A 13,543-nucleotide genomic window follows, 5' to 3' on the forward strand; every position below is an offset into this window, starting at 1 on the left:
CTACTATTTCACCGGGGCCCTTCTTCGTGAACCCAAGCAGAGGGTCCTGGAAGAGCAGGCAGGAGCCGACAGGAAGCCGCGCCGCAAGGGCAGGAGCGCAGGAGGGCGGGCAGGAAACCCACGAGGGGTCCCCGGCGTCCAGTGAGAACGTGGCACCTTTCACTGTGGAACCAGGAGACGAGGAAGGGCTACCCAGGTGGCAAGTGCACAGGGACGCGCGCGCGCGCGCACACACCCCGTCGACCACACAGGAGCACAAGCACATACACCCCCCCTCCCCAGAACGTGAGTCCGTCGCGCCGCGGCGTCTGGTAAAGTGCTGATGTCGGAGAGGCCGGTCGGGCGGGGCGGTGCCATCGGCCCGGGCCTGAGGCCGCCCGCCTACAGGGACCCGTGCCGGGCCTCGTACTTGGCCAGGATGTTCTTGCACTTGCCCAGCTCCTTGCGCAGGTCGGCCACCTCCTGGCGCAGCGCCGAGTTCTCCTTCTCGAGGAAGGACGCGCGGATGGCGATCTGGTTCTCCTTGAGGCGCCGCGCGTCGCGCGAGCGCTTGGCCGCCATGTTGTTCTTCCGGCGCCGGGCCCAGTACTTGTCGTCCTGCTCGGGGCGGGGAAGACGCACAGGGATGCGGTTAGACCTCGGCCCGCGCGGCCCGCCGCCCGCCGCCCGCGTCCGCACCGGGCCTCGCTCCCCCGCTCCGGCCCCGGCCCCGGCCCCGGCTCCGGCTCCGCAGGCCGAGGGTGCCGGCCCATTGCCTGGCCGCCTCTCCCGCCCCAAGCAAAGCCAGGGCTCCCGCACTGCCTGAACGACAGGCCGGGTTCCTCCCCTCTCTTTGCTGAAAGTGTTAAACCCGTCTCTTCCCCGGGACAGGCTGATACAGTATTGTTGGAAGACGACCTGGCAACATATGCACCGCACCTCTAGGCTCTCACCCTAGCGCAGTCCTCACGCACCTGCGCGCACACGGGCACAAGATTTTTACTAGAGCGCTGTTTCTGATAGAAAAATATGGGCAGAAAACTCTCATCAGTAGGAGCTTTAATAACTACATCATGATAGAGTTACACAACTGGTAAAAATAATGATCCAGCTGAACTAGAAAGATGCTAGGGACATACCACTATGTGCGTAGAAACTGGCAATTTTCAGATCAATAGGTTCCTCATCCCACTTTGGTTAAAAAAATTATAATAGTATATATTCATAGAAAGAGGCCCAGAAAGATTTATATCCCGCTATTGAAAGTGGTGCCTTTTCAGGGAGATCAGCTCTGTGTTTTGTGACGTCCCAGAGAGGTGGGATTGGGGGGTGGGAGGGAGGCTCAAGAGGGAGGGGATATGGGAATATATGTATATATAGCTGATTCATTTTGTTGTACAACAAAAACATAACACTGTAAAGCAATTATACTCCAATAAAGATGTATAAAAAATTAAAATAAAAATTAAAAAAAAAAGTGGTGCCTTTGGATGGGGGATTGAAGAGGGGAGCCAAGGAGAGAGGGAGGATCTTTCGCCGTTTATTTTATATCCTTCTGAACTACTAGAATATCCTATAATGGGCATGTATACTTTGGCAATTAAAAAGAAATTAAAAAAATAAAGTTCCACCCGTCACTGATCCGTTTACTCATGTTGGTGGCTAGCATTTAAATAATCTACTCTAATTTCCTGTGTAACTGTTCTCTAGGCCTTCTTAGCCTGAGTGATGTTTGTGGTCAACGTGAAAGCAATCCCTCCTTTCCCCCCATCACTGCTCCCTCTGCCAACAAAAGGGAAAACCTTCCTAGGAGGACGAAGAAATGTAAGTCTTCTTCCATTTGTGGTGCTACCTGGTGGGTTCTGCAACCCCCTTTTTCAACAGCTTGCAAAAGTAAATTCTTTGATCCTAGCAAAGCTAATACCTGCTGTTATATGCCACTCAGAGTAAGTGAGTGAGGCCAGTTCCTACCCTCCCCCAGGATTCCAAGGGGCATTGGGCATTGGAGGAGGTCACATGGTTTGAGGCCAAGGCTGCGAGCAAGGTCCAAGGTCAGTGGTCTGCCCCATCCCTGTCATTTACTCTGAGCCAACACCTGCCCAGCACAAAGACAGGAATTATGACACAAAGCATGTGCAGGCACCTTCTGTCTGCCCTTCACAAGCTACTACTGTTCTCTTATTTCTAAAGCACTCCCAGCTTGCTATACATTTCATAATAATATGTAACAAAGTGAAAACCATGATCTTCATAATAGATGGTACCAAAATTATTCTTAGAGAGGAGGCTATCCTTTGGAAAACAGCTGGATAATTAAGGTTGGGGCAGGATTTGCTGCTTGTCCTTCAGGAAGGGCGCAGGGGAGCTGCAGGAAGGGGAGAGAGACTAGGGCACTGGCCGGAGAGAAGCTGGGAGGAGCTGAGAAAGCACAAGACTCCATAGGGGTGAGAAAGCATTGGGCACATTAACAACAGTGAAACCTCCAGCTCTGATGAAAGCTGTCTGTGTTACTTTGTAAGCCCTAATTCTACCCCTTGGTAAGGCAGTAAATCTACCATACTTGTCAATGTTCCCAGGAGTGTGGTTTCCAAGATGATTTGAAAGATGGGCTGACTTAGGATGTATCAGAACCTGCACACAGGGGCCAGGGAGTGCAGGGGTACATGAGAACGAGGAGAAGCTGTGTGTGGTGGGCAGGGAGATGGGGAAGGGGTACCACTATAGGCCATGGACTTGGTGGTTTGTGACTAGGTCTTAAGTACCAGTGGAGTCACCAGCTGACCTCAGTGTTGCAACCAATTTCTGAGCTCGTCTCACTTGTAAGGTGCTTTGATTTCCCAGCCTCACCTGTCCACATGTGCAGATGAGCTAGGAAAGGTGTGGAACAGGGACCATCTCAGGTGGGAGAGGAGCTGGTAATAGGAGTGGAGCAGAGGACGCAGAAGGCAGGAATGATAGGAGGACTGTCTGGGACAAGAAAATCCTGCCTGCCTGCCCTTGTTATCACAGAATGGGGGGCGAGGGAGGGGCGGGGAGAGCAGGGTATTGAGTGAGGCTGATACATTACCTGTATCCTTTCCCTCTACCTCCCAGGGACAGATGCCATCTGGCTACCGAGGTGCCTGCACCTGGCAAGGAACCCCTCAGTCCAGTCCTATCTTCTTGAGGGTCTGGTGTTTGATGCCACCTCTGCCCAGCAGGCTCCTCCTGATGTGTCAACACTCCCTTTTTCTCACTTGGGGGTAGGAACAATGTCAGTAGTGGCTCACCTTGGAATCCCCAGGCCCTGACATAGGACTTAGCAGACACTAGCATTTGAAAAGTATTTGTTGGACTTCCCGGGTGGCGCAGTGGCTGAGAATCTGTCTGCCAATGCAGGGGACACGGGTTCAATCCCTGCTCCAGGAAGATCCCACGTGCTGCGGAGCAACTAAGCCCGTGTGCCACAACTATTGAGCCTGCACTTTAGAGCCCATGAGCTGCAACTATTGAGCCCATGTGCTGCAACTACTGAAGCCCACGCACCTAGAGCCCGTGCTCCACAACAAGAAAAGCCACGGCAATGAGGAGCCCGCAACGAAGAGTAGCCCCCACTCACAGCAACTAAAAAGAAAGCCCGAGCACAGCAAAAAAGACCCAACACAGCTAATAAAATTAATTAATTAAAAAAAAAGTATTTGTCAAGTGAATGAACAGGCGTTTGAAAGACACCAAGGTGATAAACTGATTCTCAGCTAGGATTCAGTATGCCACCCCTTCGTCCTCCTGGGGGATGCCGGCTATCCCAGATGAATGGCTCCAGAGAGGAAGTACAGGCAGCGGCAGGGAGGGCCGCTTCACTCACTCAGTCTGCTCATCCAAGGCTGGAGGCCACTTGCCCCAGCTCAGTCCTCCTGCCACATGAGAAACATCTTATAGCTCTGCTGCTTGCTTTACCCATGCTCACGGTCTGGGGCCTGAGGCCTTACTCACAACTGAAGGAATCCAGGGATACCTGGCAGGACAATATTCCTGCCTCCTCCCCACACTGGCACGTGTAAAGGCCAGGCCCATCCGTGGTGGTGATAATATGCATAGTTTTAGCACAGTTTTCACGTGGCCTCTTTGTTGCTGAGGTTACCAGGGTAATTAGGTAAGCTTGCTCTTTGCTTTAAATTTGTAAGTTTGGAAACCCTGTGCAAGTTTGGCTGGAAGTTGTATCTACTACTCAGCAGCATTCCTTCAAACTTGCCTCCGTTCAAGAGGAAATTCATGCTAACTGGGCTCCCTGGCTTAGTTTAAGAGGCAAGTTCTAAAATGCACACAGAATTGTACAGCTAAGAAAACAAGATGAGGAAAAGCATCAGCTGAAAGAAGATGCCTAACTGCCCAGGACTCATCTTAGTCTAACCATCCATTCCCTGACTAGTTTTGATTTTCTGGTGTTTTTATTATGCACTTACCTCTTTTGATTCTTAGGGTGACAATTATTGGTTTGTCACCCAGAGGCCCCTGTTGTAGCTCCTGTCAGAGCCAACATGCTGCAGTGACCTTTCTGGAAGCCAGCTGACTTGGGGACCAGGCTGAGCCTTACTCTAACTAGCTGGGCTCACGTTCACCTTTCTGCGTCTCCATTCGTCAGTGATAAAATGATCACTTTGGTCTAATGACTCTCTGAAATCCCTTTCAGCCAGGACATTTTTTGATTCTGCATCACTGAAGGTAATCTCAGGTACTGGATGACAGCAGTGACAAATCTGTCAGCTACTTTTTTCTTCAGTGCTCTTTGTAGATATGAAAAGTAGAGGTAATTGGTTTAAATCAGTTCCAGGACAATGTCCCGAACTCCCATTTTCCCAACAGGCGTGTCTCTTCACGTGAACCATGTTTATGTTTGAGAAATGGGAGTCAGAAGTTAGAAAAGACCTAATTCTGTCTGCTTCCAATGCCTTGAAGGTATACAATCATGTCTCTATTGTCCAGATGATTGGAAAGCAGCAGAAAAGTAAAACATTCTAAGCAATGGCTAATCAAAAATGGTTCTATTTTGTGGCACTGATGAACCCAGTGACAGGACAAGAATAAGGATGCAGAGGCAGAGAATGGACTGGAGGACACAGGGTTGCGGGGGCGGGGGCTGAAGGGGAAGCTGGGATGAAGTGAGAGTAGCATAGACATATATATACTACTACCAACTGTAAAACAGATAGCCAGTGGGAAGTTGCTGTATAACAAAGGGAAATCAACTCGATGATGGGTGATGCCTTAGAGGGCCGGAACGAGGAGGGTGGGGGGGAGTCGCAGGAGGGAGGGGATATGTGTATAAATACAGCTGATACACGTTGGTGTACCTCATAAGCTGGTACAAGAGTGTAAAGCAATTATATTCCAATAAGGAGCTTAAAAAATGGTTCTATTTTGGTATTTGTAGGCATGGCATAATTTTAGAAAAAATTCTCTTCCTAAGGTATCATTAAATGTGTCAGATTAATTTTGTTTTAAGTTGTATCTGATTTTCTAAGGTAAATCTATTTTCCTTTATAAATAATGTGTCCCTTCAACATAGTAGAGAAAAACTAACCCAAAATTAACTTTTTGTTGGGATACTCAAGTGATCATTACTTGAGACACAGAGAGAATATTACTTATAAATGGTGTCAGGAAACCCGCACCAGCTTCCTTAACAAAGTCCCACCCTGGCATCCAAGGTTGGCAATGTAGAGAGAGACCCTGTCTCTGGCTATAGGCCCTGAGGCCTACAGAGACATGGCAGCAGTTATTAGCAATAAATTCCCAAGGGGAAGGTAACCCTTGGAGGACTATGAGGTCCAGATGCCCTTCCCAAATAATTTTTTTTCTCTTTCCAACCTTGAAAGATCCTGATTTGATTTTATTAGGCTTTCATGGGTTTCCTTGCAGATAGCAGTGGGCTTGCTCCCTTCATGGGCTGCAAAGCACTCCATTTTATTGCTTTTCCTTATTTCTGTGTAATATCAAGATATGAAAGGCATCGTTCAGAAGATACCCAGAGAGGAAGCAACTTGCCTAGTCATGCCAAGAAATGGGATCAGAAATCACAAGTCTCTGTTCACTAGCTTGTGTGGTTTTCCTGGGGTCACCCTTTTTATCTGCCTCTTGATCCCACTCTCCACTTGCCCACAGCCTAATTACCAGTTCCAACTTACCTTCAGATCATCCGGGATGAAGACTTTGCGAGCTTTCTTAATCATGGGCTGTGGCTTCAGTTCTTCCTCAGAGAACTTGCGTTTGCGAGGGTCAAACATTTCCTGCCCGGGGATGCTGGAGAGGGCAAGGTCAGCGGGGTCTGGCTCATAGCCCACCGGGACCTGGATGGTGTCAGGGTCAATGGGGCTCGGAGTATTGCGGTTGGCTGGCAACAGCTGGCCTAGAACAACACAGCAGTTTTAATTCATGAACACTCTATGGAGGCCCAGAAGGCAGCTACCTGATGATGCTCAGGATGAGGGCAAGAGTCTTAAACTCACTTAAATGCGACTCTAACATCGCTCCTGAGGCACAGCAGGCTGAACAGCTTTACTCGCATCAGACCAGAGAAAACAAGGACCCACATACATATCTTCACAAAATAAATGAAAAAGTACACGCATTCATTCCTTCCTATAACATATTCATGAAGCACCAACTATGTGCCAGTTACTCAGTTTTTTACCATTAAGGTATTTTCCAGGGAAACAGCTCAATCAGAGAATCAGACCAAAACTAGCAAGTAAGATATAGTGAAGGGATGAAAGGAAACCACGTGTGCTTCCAGAGTGTGGGAGAATAGGAAGTAGCACAAAGTAGGTTAGGGAACACTTCCTAGAGAGGATGCTTGGTATAGTAGCATCTTGAAACACACAGTAATTAGCAAAAGAGGTAATCCAAGGATAAATACAAGACAGAGGGTTACATTTTTGAGGAACCACAAGTAGTCTTGGATAGCTGTATCAGAGCACAAGATGGAGAGGAGAAAGTCATAAACACAAGAGATATGGTCAGAAAAGTGGGAAGTAGGGGTGTTATCAAAGGTCTTGAATGTCACTGAGGGGTTCTGAGCACTGAAGTGACAAGCAGAGCAGAAGTGTGGAAAGAAGTGTGAGGAGTGAGCCCAAGGGGGCAGGACTGGAGACAGGAGATGACCTAGCAGGCTGTCGTGCTTACCCACACGTGCATTCAAGAAATATTGAGCCAAATGGAAAAGACACAATGGAGATGATCTAACTTCCACTTGAGGGTTCGGCAAACCAAACCACTGGAACGCACAAAGGTCCTCAGAACGACGGGTTAACTGCATTTTGGAATGTCTTACTCGTGAATGTGAACTTGATAACAGACTGCAGCATTTATGTGGGGAACTCTGAATTTTAATTTCTAGTTTCCTCTGAATTTTACAATCACCCCTTTCATGCCCAGAGAATAAATGAGAGGATACAGCTCAGCTCGATTTGGCCCAGGTCCTCCTCTCCCTCACTGCCAAAGGCTGGACGCCTTGTGGAGTATCCTGTAGGTGCTATTAGAAGGTACCTTGGGTTGAAGGGTGAAGCCATCGGCTTGCTTTCTGGCTAAACTGTGAAACCGTGATCGTCTGTTTTCCAGAAAGCCCTGGTGGGGAGCTTGCAGAATGAATATTTTGGGTGACCTTTTGGTTCCCACTCTGCTTTGAGCTCTCTTTGTATCCTGCTTGCCAAAGAGGAAGAGATGGGTCCCAAGGCATTGGCAGAGGATGGAGATTTCTCATTAGCTAAGCTAAGTCCAGCTTCAGCTTCTAGAGGCTGCCGAGTTCTGCACTGGATGGCGTCAAGCTAGATTTGATCCTGTGCTTCTCAACATTGCCTCAGAAAATGAACCATACCTGAATCAAATGGGTATTTTATTTTCCCTTTAGAAACTCTATTTGAACTTAGTAACAAAGCTACCCAACGCCCTCTCACTGCAACCACCACTCCCCATGCCACCCACCCCGCCATACACACACTCAGAGGCATATACACACTCTTCTACCCTCTGGAAGCATCTCTTAATTAACATTTCCCAAATCTAATTGCTCAAAGTTACTTCAAGGTCCTCTTAGTACTTCAATATTCCATTAATTATGTTGTAATTAAATGTTCTCCTTTACTGCTTTCATACATGTTAAGTTTTACACACACACATCCCTCCTTTACCAGACCACATGGTCTTTCATGTTTTCTGTTTTATCCCCACCCCAATTCTCATAGTGGTGCCTACTTCAGAGTTCAGCTTCTACAAAGAATATTCCTCATTTAACGGTGGCCCTCTGAGATGCAGGATGCTGACATTCATTCATGGACATTCTAACAATAACACTTCACATTTAGGCAGAACCTTTATCTTCACTCTTTCTCTCCAGCTCTTTCTTCCAGTGGAAGTAGGTCAGCCCTTCCTGCAGCACGGAGAAAACCTAACCAAACCACAGATGAGCCAATGGCTTTCAATGGCTTCCCCAGCATCACAGAGCAACCAGCAAAGGACATGAGAAACACAGCCAGCTCTCCTTTCTCCCAAGGTATCCTTGCACCATCTTGTTTGTCTATATTTTCTACTATACTGACTCTGCTGGACTCATTTTCCCCCCTTTATTCCTAAATGTCAACAGTATCACTGAGTAACAGAGAAGAGGATCTTTATTATTTTGTCTTACCTTTTGTGGATCTGCAAAATCTTAATATAAGAATTTTCAAATTAAGAATGAATCATTACATTAATTTCTAAATTACCAAGATGTTTATTGCAGCATTTCAACAAACGCAGAAGTGTCTCCCTTGCCCCCAATCCATCTTGCTGCTCTTCCCAGAGGAGACCACCCTCAACTGCTTGGTGTGAACCTCTCAATCCTTGGTTTTTACACATAAATGATTTAATCCCAATAGGATTATGTTACCCACAGATCTTAAATTATTTTTTCAGTATACCAGTATACCATATGCAATTTCCCATGTTAGTACAAACAGAACTCTCTGTTCTTTTTAAAGGGTGAGTAGTATTCCATAGTTTGGCTATATAACAATTTACCTAACCATTCCCCAACTGATAGATGTTTAGGTATATGAGTATTTTTATAGAAGAGATGTCTAGAAGTGAGAATGCTCATACAAAAGGCATGTACATTTTATATTTCTAAAAGCATTGATAAATCTTACCTATTCATATTTGCACCAACATTTCTGAGAGTGCGTTTTTGTACAATTAAATATTAATTTTTAAAATGTTGCTAATCTGATATAAACAAATATCACTGTTATTTAACTTACATTTCTTTGTTAGTAGTGAGACTGAGCATCTCACATGTCCATTGGGTATGTATTGCTTCTCCTGTATACTACCCTCTTCATGTCTTTTGCTCCTTTTTAAGTGGATTTTGTTGCTTATTCATTTGTAAGAACTCTTTATAGAAAGTACTCTTTACAGCCTATGGATATAATCCTTTCATCTGTTTTATTTGTAGAAAATATTTTCTCCCAGACTGTTTTCTAACTTTGCTTATGAAGTTCTGCGCTATTGGCGAGATCTTACACTGTAATATAATAATAATATCTTGAAATTTTCTCCTTTATGGCTTCTAATTTCAACCTTCTCTATGCCCAAATTATATTATATGAACACACATACACAAGTGTGTGTGTGTGTGTGTGTGTGTGTGTATTACTCTGTACTTTTCTCTAATACAACTGTAATTAATTTATATTTTTAGGATTTTGAGTCACCTAAGATTTATTTTTGTATAAAGTACAAGCAAGGGGCTTTACATAGTATTTTCCAAATGTCTTAATATAATGGTAAGTAAGGTTTGATATTTGATAGGACAAGTTCTGCCCTCTTCATTGTTCTTTTCAGAAATTTTGTTCATATTCTTACACTTTTCTAGATGAATTTCAGGATATATTAAATTATATTTAAAATTATTAATGAAATTTTTGAATGAAGATTGTATCAAAGCCATTGGTTAACTTGAAGACAACTGATACCTTTAAAATATTCAACATACCCTTAGTATACTCCCCACTTTTATTTTGGGGTCTTTTTCTTACATAATTTCACACTTTTCTTCACTTTAAACTTTAACATATTTTGCTAAGTTTATCCCTTCAATGTTTTCTCATAGTTGTTGCTAGCATAAATTTTCCTCGTTAGACTTACTAATTGGTTACTGCTGACACATAAGAAGAAGCTACTGGTTTTAAGATGCTGGATTTATATCCAGCCATTTTACTCCCTTATTAGTTCTAATAGTTCTAACAGTTCTAACTTCACTGAGTTTTCTAGGTAAACAATGTTTTCTGCCTCTAGAGTTAGTTGCTGCCTCAATGTTTATAATTCCTACCTAAAAAAAACCAAAAAAACCCAAACAAACAAACAAACAAAAAACATAACTCAAGGCATTGGCTGGGCTCTGCAAGACAGCAGGTAAAAGGGATGAGACTAGAGGTCCCTGCTTGTCCCAGACTTTAATGAAAAAAACCTTTAATGCTTCATATCCTTAAGATCTGTATAGAATCCCGGTAGATAACAGTTTGATAAGCCAAGACAGTCCAACTCTTCCAGCCCTATTGCATTGAGAGTTGGTTTTTTTTTTTTTTTAAATCAGAGATTACATATTAAGTTTTCTCAAGTGACTTTTTAGTATCTGTTGAGATGATCATGTGGTTATTTCCTGTATTTGTTAAGTCTGAGCTTGGTATTTCTCCAAGGCTTTCTTTGCAAGATGTGGGATGGACAGGATAAACCCCACGGTGTAGACTCTGCAGTTTGCTGGAACACTGTTTTCTTCTTTCTAAAAGCACCTTAATGAAAGTCACTTTCAGGAGGGCCAAGGAGGATTTCTGGTGGAAAGGGTGGAACAAAGGGCTTAAACCTGGAAGGAGATTAGAAGTTACCTTCAAACCCAAAATTGGCCTCCACTTTTGCAGGGGCATGCCTAAAAACCTCCAAATAGTATAACTGAAGATAGGATGTTTCTTATTCTTACATACTTAGCAAGAATTCAGCATCTCATGTTCAATTAGCTGATTAGCTAGAAATCATCAATGAATGGGTACAGCCACAACCTGTGTTCTATGTCCCAATCTCAAGTCGATGGTTTATTTCTTTAGTTTATGACTGCATCAAAGTAATAAATTGTAGCTACATTTATGACTTAACCCCCAAAACTGATTATAGCATCTCCAAGCTTTCTGAGGTGCTCTCCATTCAAGAGGTTAAACACAGCTGTACTGTCAGGACAGACACCTGATCCTGGTGCTACCACAGATGAGCATCAGCCAGCTGCTGAACATTATTCTCCATAACGAATGCTGAGAAGAGAGAAAATGATTTGGTTTGGGCCAAAGCGTTCTCTGTTAGAACTGATGAGGCTTCCCTGGTGGCGCAGTGGTTGAGAATCCACCTGCCAATGCAGGGGACGTGGGTTGGTCTCCGGTCTGGGAAGATCCCACGTGCTGCAGAGCCACTAAGCCTGTGCACCACAACTACTGAGCCTGCACTCTAGAGCCCATGTGCCACGACTACTGACGCATGTGTGCCTAGAGCCCATGCTCCTCAACAAGAGAAGCCACCACAATAAGAAGACCGCACACCACAACAAACAGTGGCCCCCACTCACCACAACTAGAGAAAGCCCGTGCACAGCAATGAAGACCCAATGTAGCCAATAAGTAAACAAACAAACAAATTTATTTTTTAAAAAAGAAGAAGAACTGATGGGTGAAATTCCTTGTGATTCAAAGCTTGGTCCATGATCTTCCTCTCCTTTGCATAATCAATCTGTGGTCTGTTTGTTTCTAATGACCTCTTTGACCCCAGATAGTCATAATTTGAGTTTGAAATAGCACTTCTGATGCTCTTCACACCCACTGCTTTCAGAAGAAAACCATCATCAGGGCTCACTTCACTACAAAACACCCTGCTTCCGAGAATCCTTACATTACAAGGAGTCAATTAACTTCGAAGACTGCAGTAACACTCAAGGGTCCATAAAGAGTGACCACACTAGGTACAGAGATTAAATAAAGGCCTCACAATTACATCTAAGGATACGGTCTTTCTGGACTCTGAAGCTGATTAACCAGTCTCTATTCCAATGGCAGGAAACTGTTAGCTTGTCCAACAAGCACTCTGCAAAGGCAGCAATGTCCTAATGGCCAGAGGTCTCATCCCTCCCTCTACCTGTGTCCTGTTCCGTGTGACTCTGCAGTTCCAGGCTGAGTCTATTTCCCCACCCCTTAAATCTGGGCTGGCCTTCTGACGCACATTAGCCGACAGAATGTGGCAAGAGTGACAGAGGGTCAGTTCCGAGACTGGGCCTAAAGAGGCTTTTGTCCTGCTTTTGTCACCACTATATACATGCTCGGTCTACCCTACTTGGGGGTGAAGGGCATGTGGGGCAGGCCAGTCTAGGTTAGCCCAGATTGCTTGTTCCTGAGATATGCAAGTCCAGCCAAGATCAGCAGAGCCACCTGACCAACCCATAGCAATTTCAGACAGGTGAACAATAAACCCTCATTTGTATATGCTACGGAGTATTTGCAAGTGTTTGGTAAACACCATCATGACTGATCTACAAGCTGAGCTACTGTACCTGGGAAGATGCTTATACAGTAACATTAACATCACAGAAAGGTTTTAAAATGTACTGAGTAGTTAACCTGTGAAGTGACTCAGACTTGGGTTTGATTTCTCATTCTGCAACATACATGTTATAAACTTGGGTGTTTGTGTGAATAAGGGACCACAAAGAAATAGTCCTCCTTTCCTAGTAAGGTCTGTTGTAAGGACAGGAACTACTGGTGATTTTTTTTCCTTTTTTTAAAATTTACCTCTCTGAATTCCAGTTCCTTCATCTGCAAATGGAGATTACCATGCCTGCCTCATAGGGTTGTGTGAGAAATGAAAGAGACAAGGTATATATAAAGTGTTTAACACAATGCACAGTGCCTGGAAAGTAATCAGTGGTCTCCATATAAACACGAATATAAAATATAGATACTTCAGGTAATTCCCTGGTGGTCCACTGCTTAGGACTCAGAGCTTCCACTGCCATGGCCCAGATTCAATCCCTGGTCAGGGAACCAAGATCCTGCAAGCTGCATGGCACAGCCAAAATGTGTGTGTGTGTGTGTGTGTGTGTGTGTGTGTATGGATGGATGATAGATAGATAGATAGATAGATAGATAGATAGATAGATAGATAGATAGATAGATACTATGATCCCCGATACTTTTAAAAAAATCAAGTAAAAAGACTATGCCTCCTCGTCCAAGCTGGCACGATCTCTCCCCTGAGCATCTCCACATCTACCTCCCTACTTCCATTCGAGTCATGCACTCTCCACTGGGAAACATTCTAAAAACACAGACCTATGCAGGTCACCCCCCACCTCAAACCCTCCAAAGGCTTTGCATTGCCACACATGATAATACTCAAGGCTTCTCCTCAGCCCACATGCCCGGCCATGCCGGCTTCCCTTCTGCTCCTCACCTGCCCCAAGCAGACCCTCAGGTCTGTGTCTTAGTCGTCTCTCGACCTAAACATTTCCCCCCTGCACTCT

At 44.9% G+C, this 13,543-nt stretch overlaps 1 protein-coding gene across 2 annotated transcripts in view; it reads right to left on the minus strand.

Annotated features, from left to right (window-relative positions):
- Window positions 1–371: 371 nt before the first annotated feature.
- HLF (HLF transcription factor, PAR bZIP family member) overlaps window positions 372–13,543 on the minus strand; it is a 48,301-nt gene continuing 35,129 nt past the window's right edge. The window contains exons 3-4 of one of the 2 annotated variants that reach the window (XM_057716406.1): window positions 6,144–6,364; window positions 372–600 (exon numbers count right to left, since the gene is read on the minus strand). In XM_057716406.1, the coding sequence (XP_057572389.1) occupies window positions 382–600; window positions 6,144–6,364 (440 nt within the window). In that variant the 3' untranslated portion in view covers window positions 372–381. The remainder of the gene's footprint in view (window positions 601–6,143; window positions 6,365–13,543) is intronic. The other variant, XM_057716408.1, reaches the window with a different exon arrangement.

The sequence above is a fragment of the Hippopotamus amphibius genome, chromosome 17 (genome assembly GCF_030028045.1).
Source record: "Hippopotamus amphibius kiboko isolate mHipAmp2 chromosome 17, mHipAmp2.hap2, whole genome shotgun sequence".
Classification (NCBI taxonomy): Eukaryota; Metazoa; Chordata; class Mammalia; order Artiodactyla; family Hippopotamidae; genus Hippopotamus; species Hippopotamus amphibius.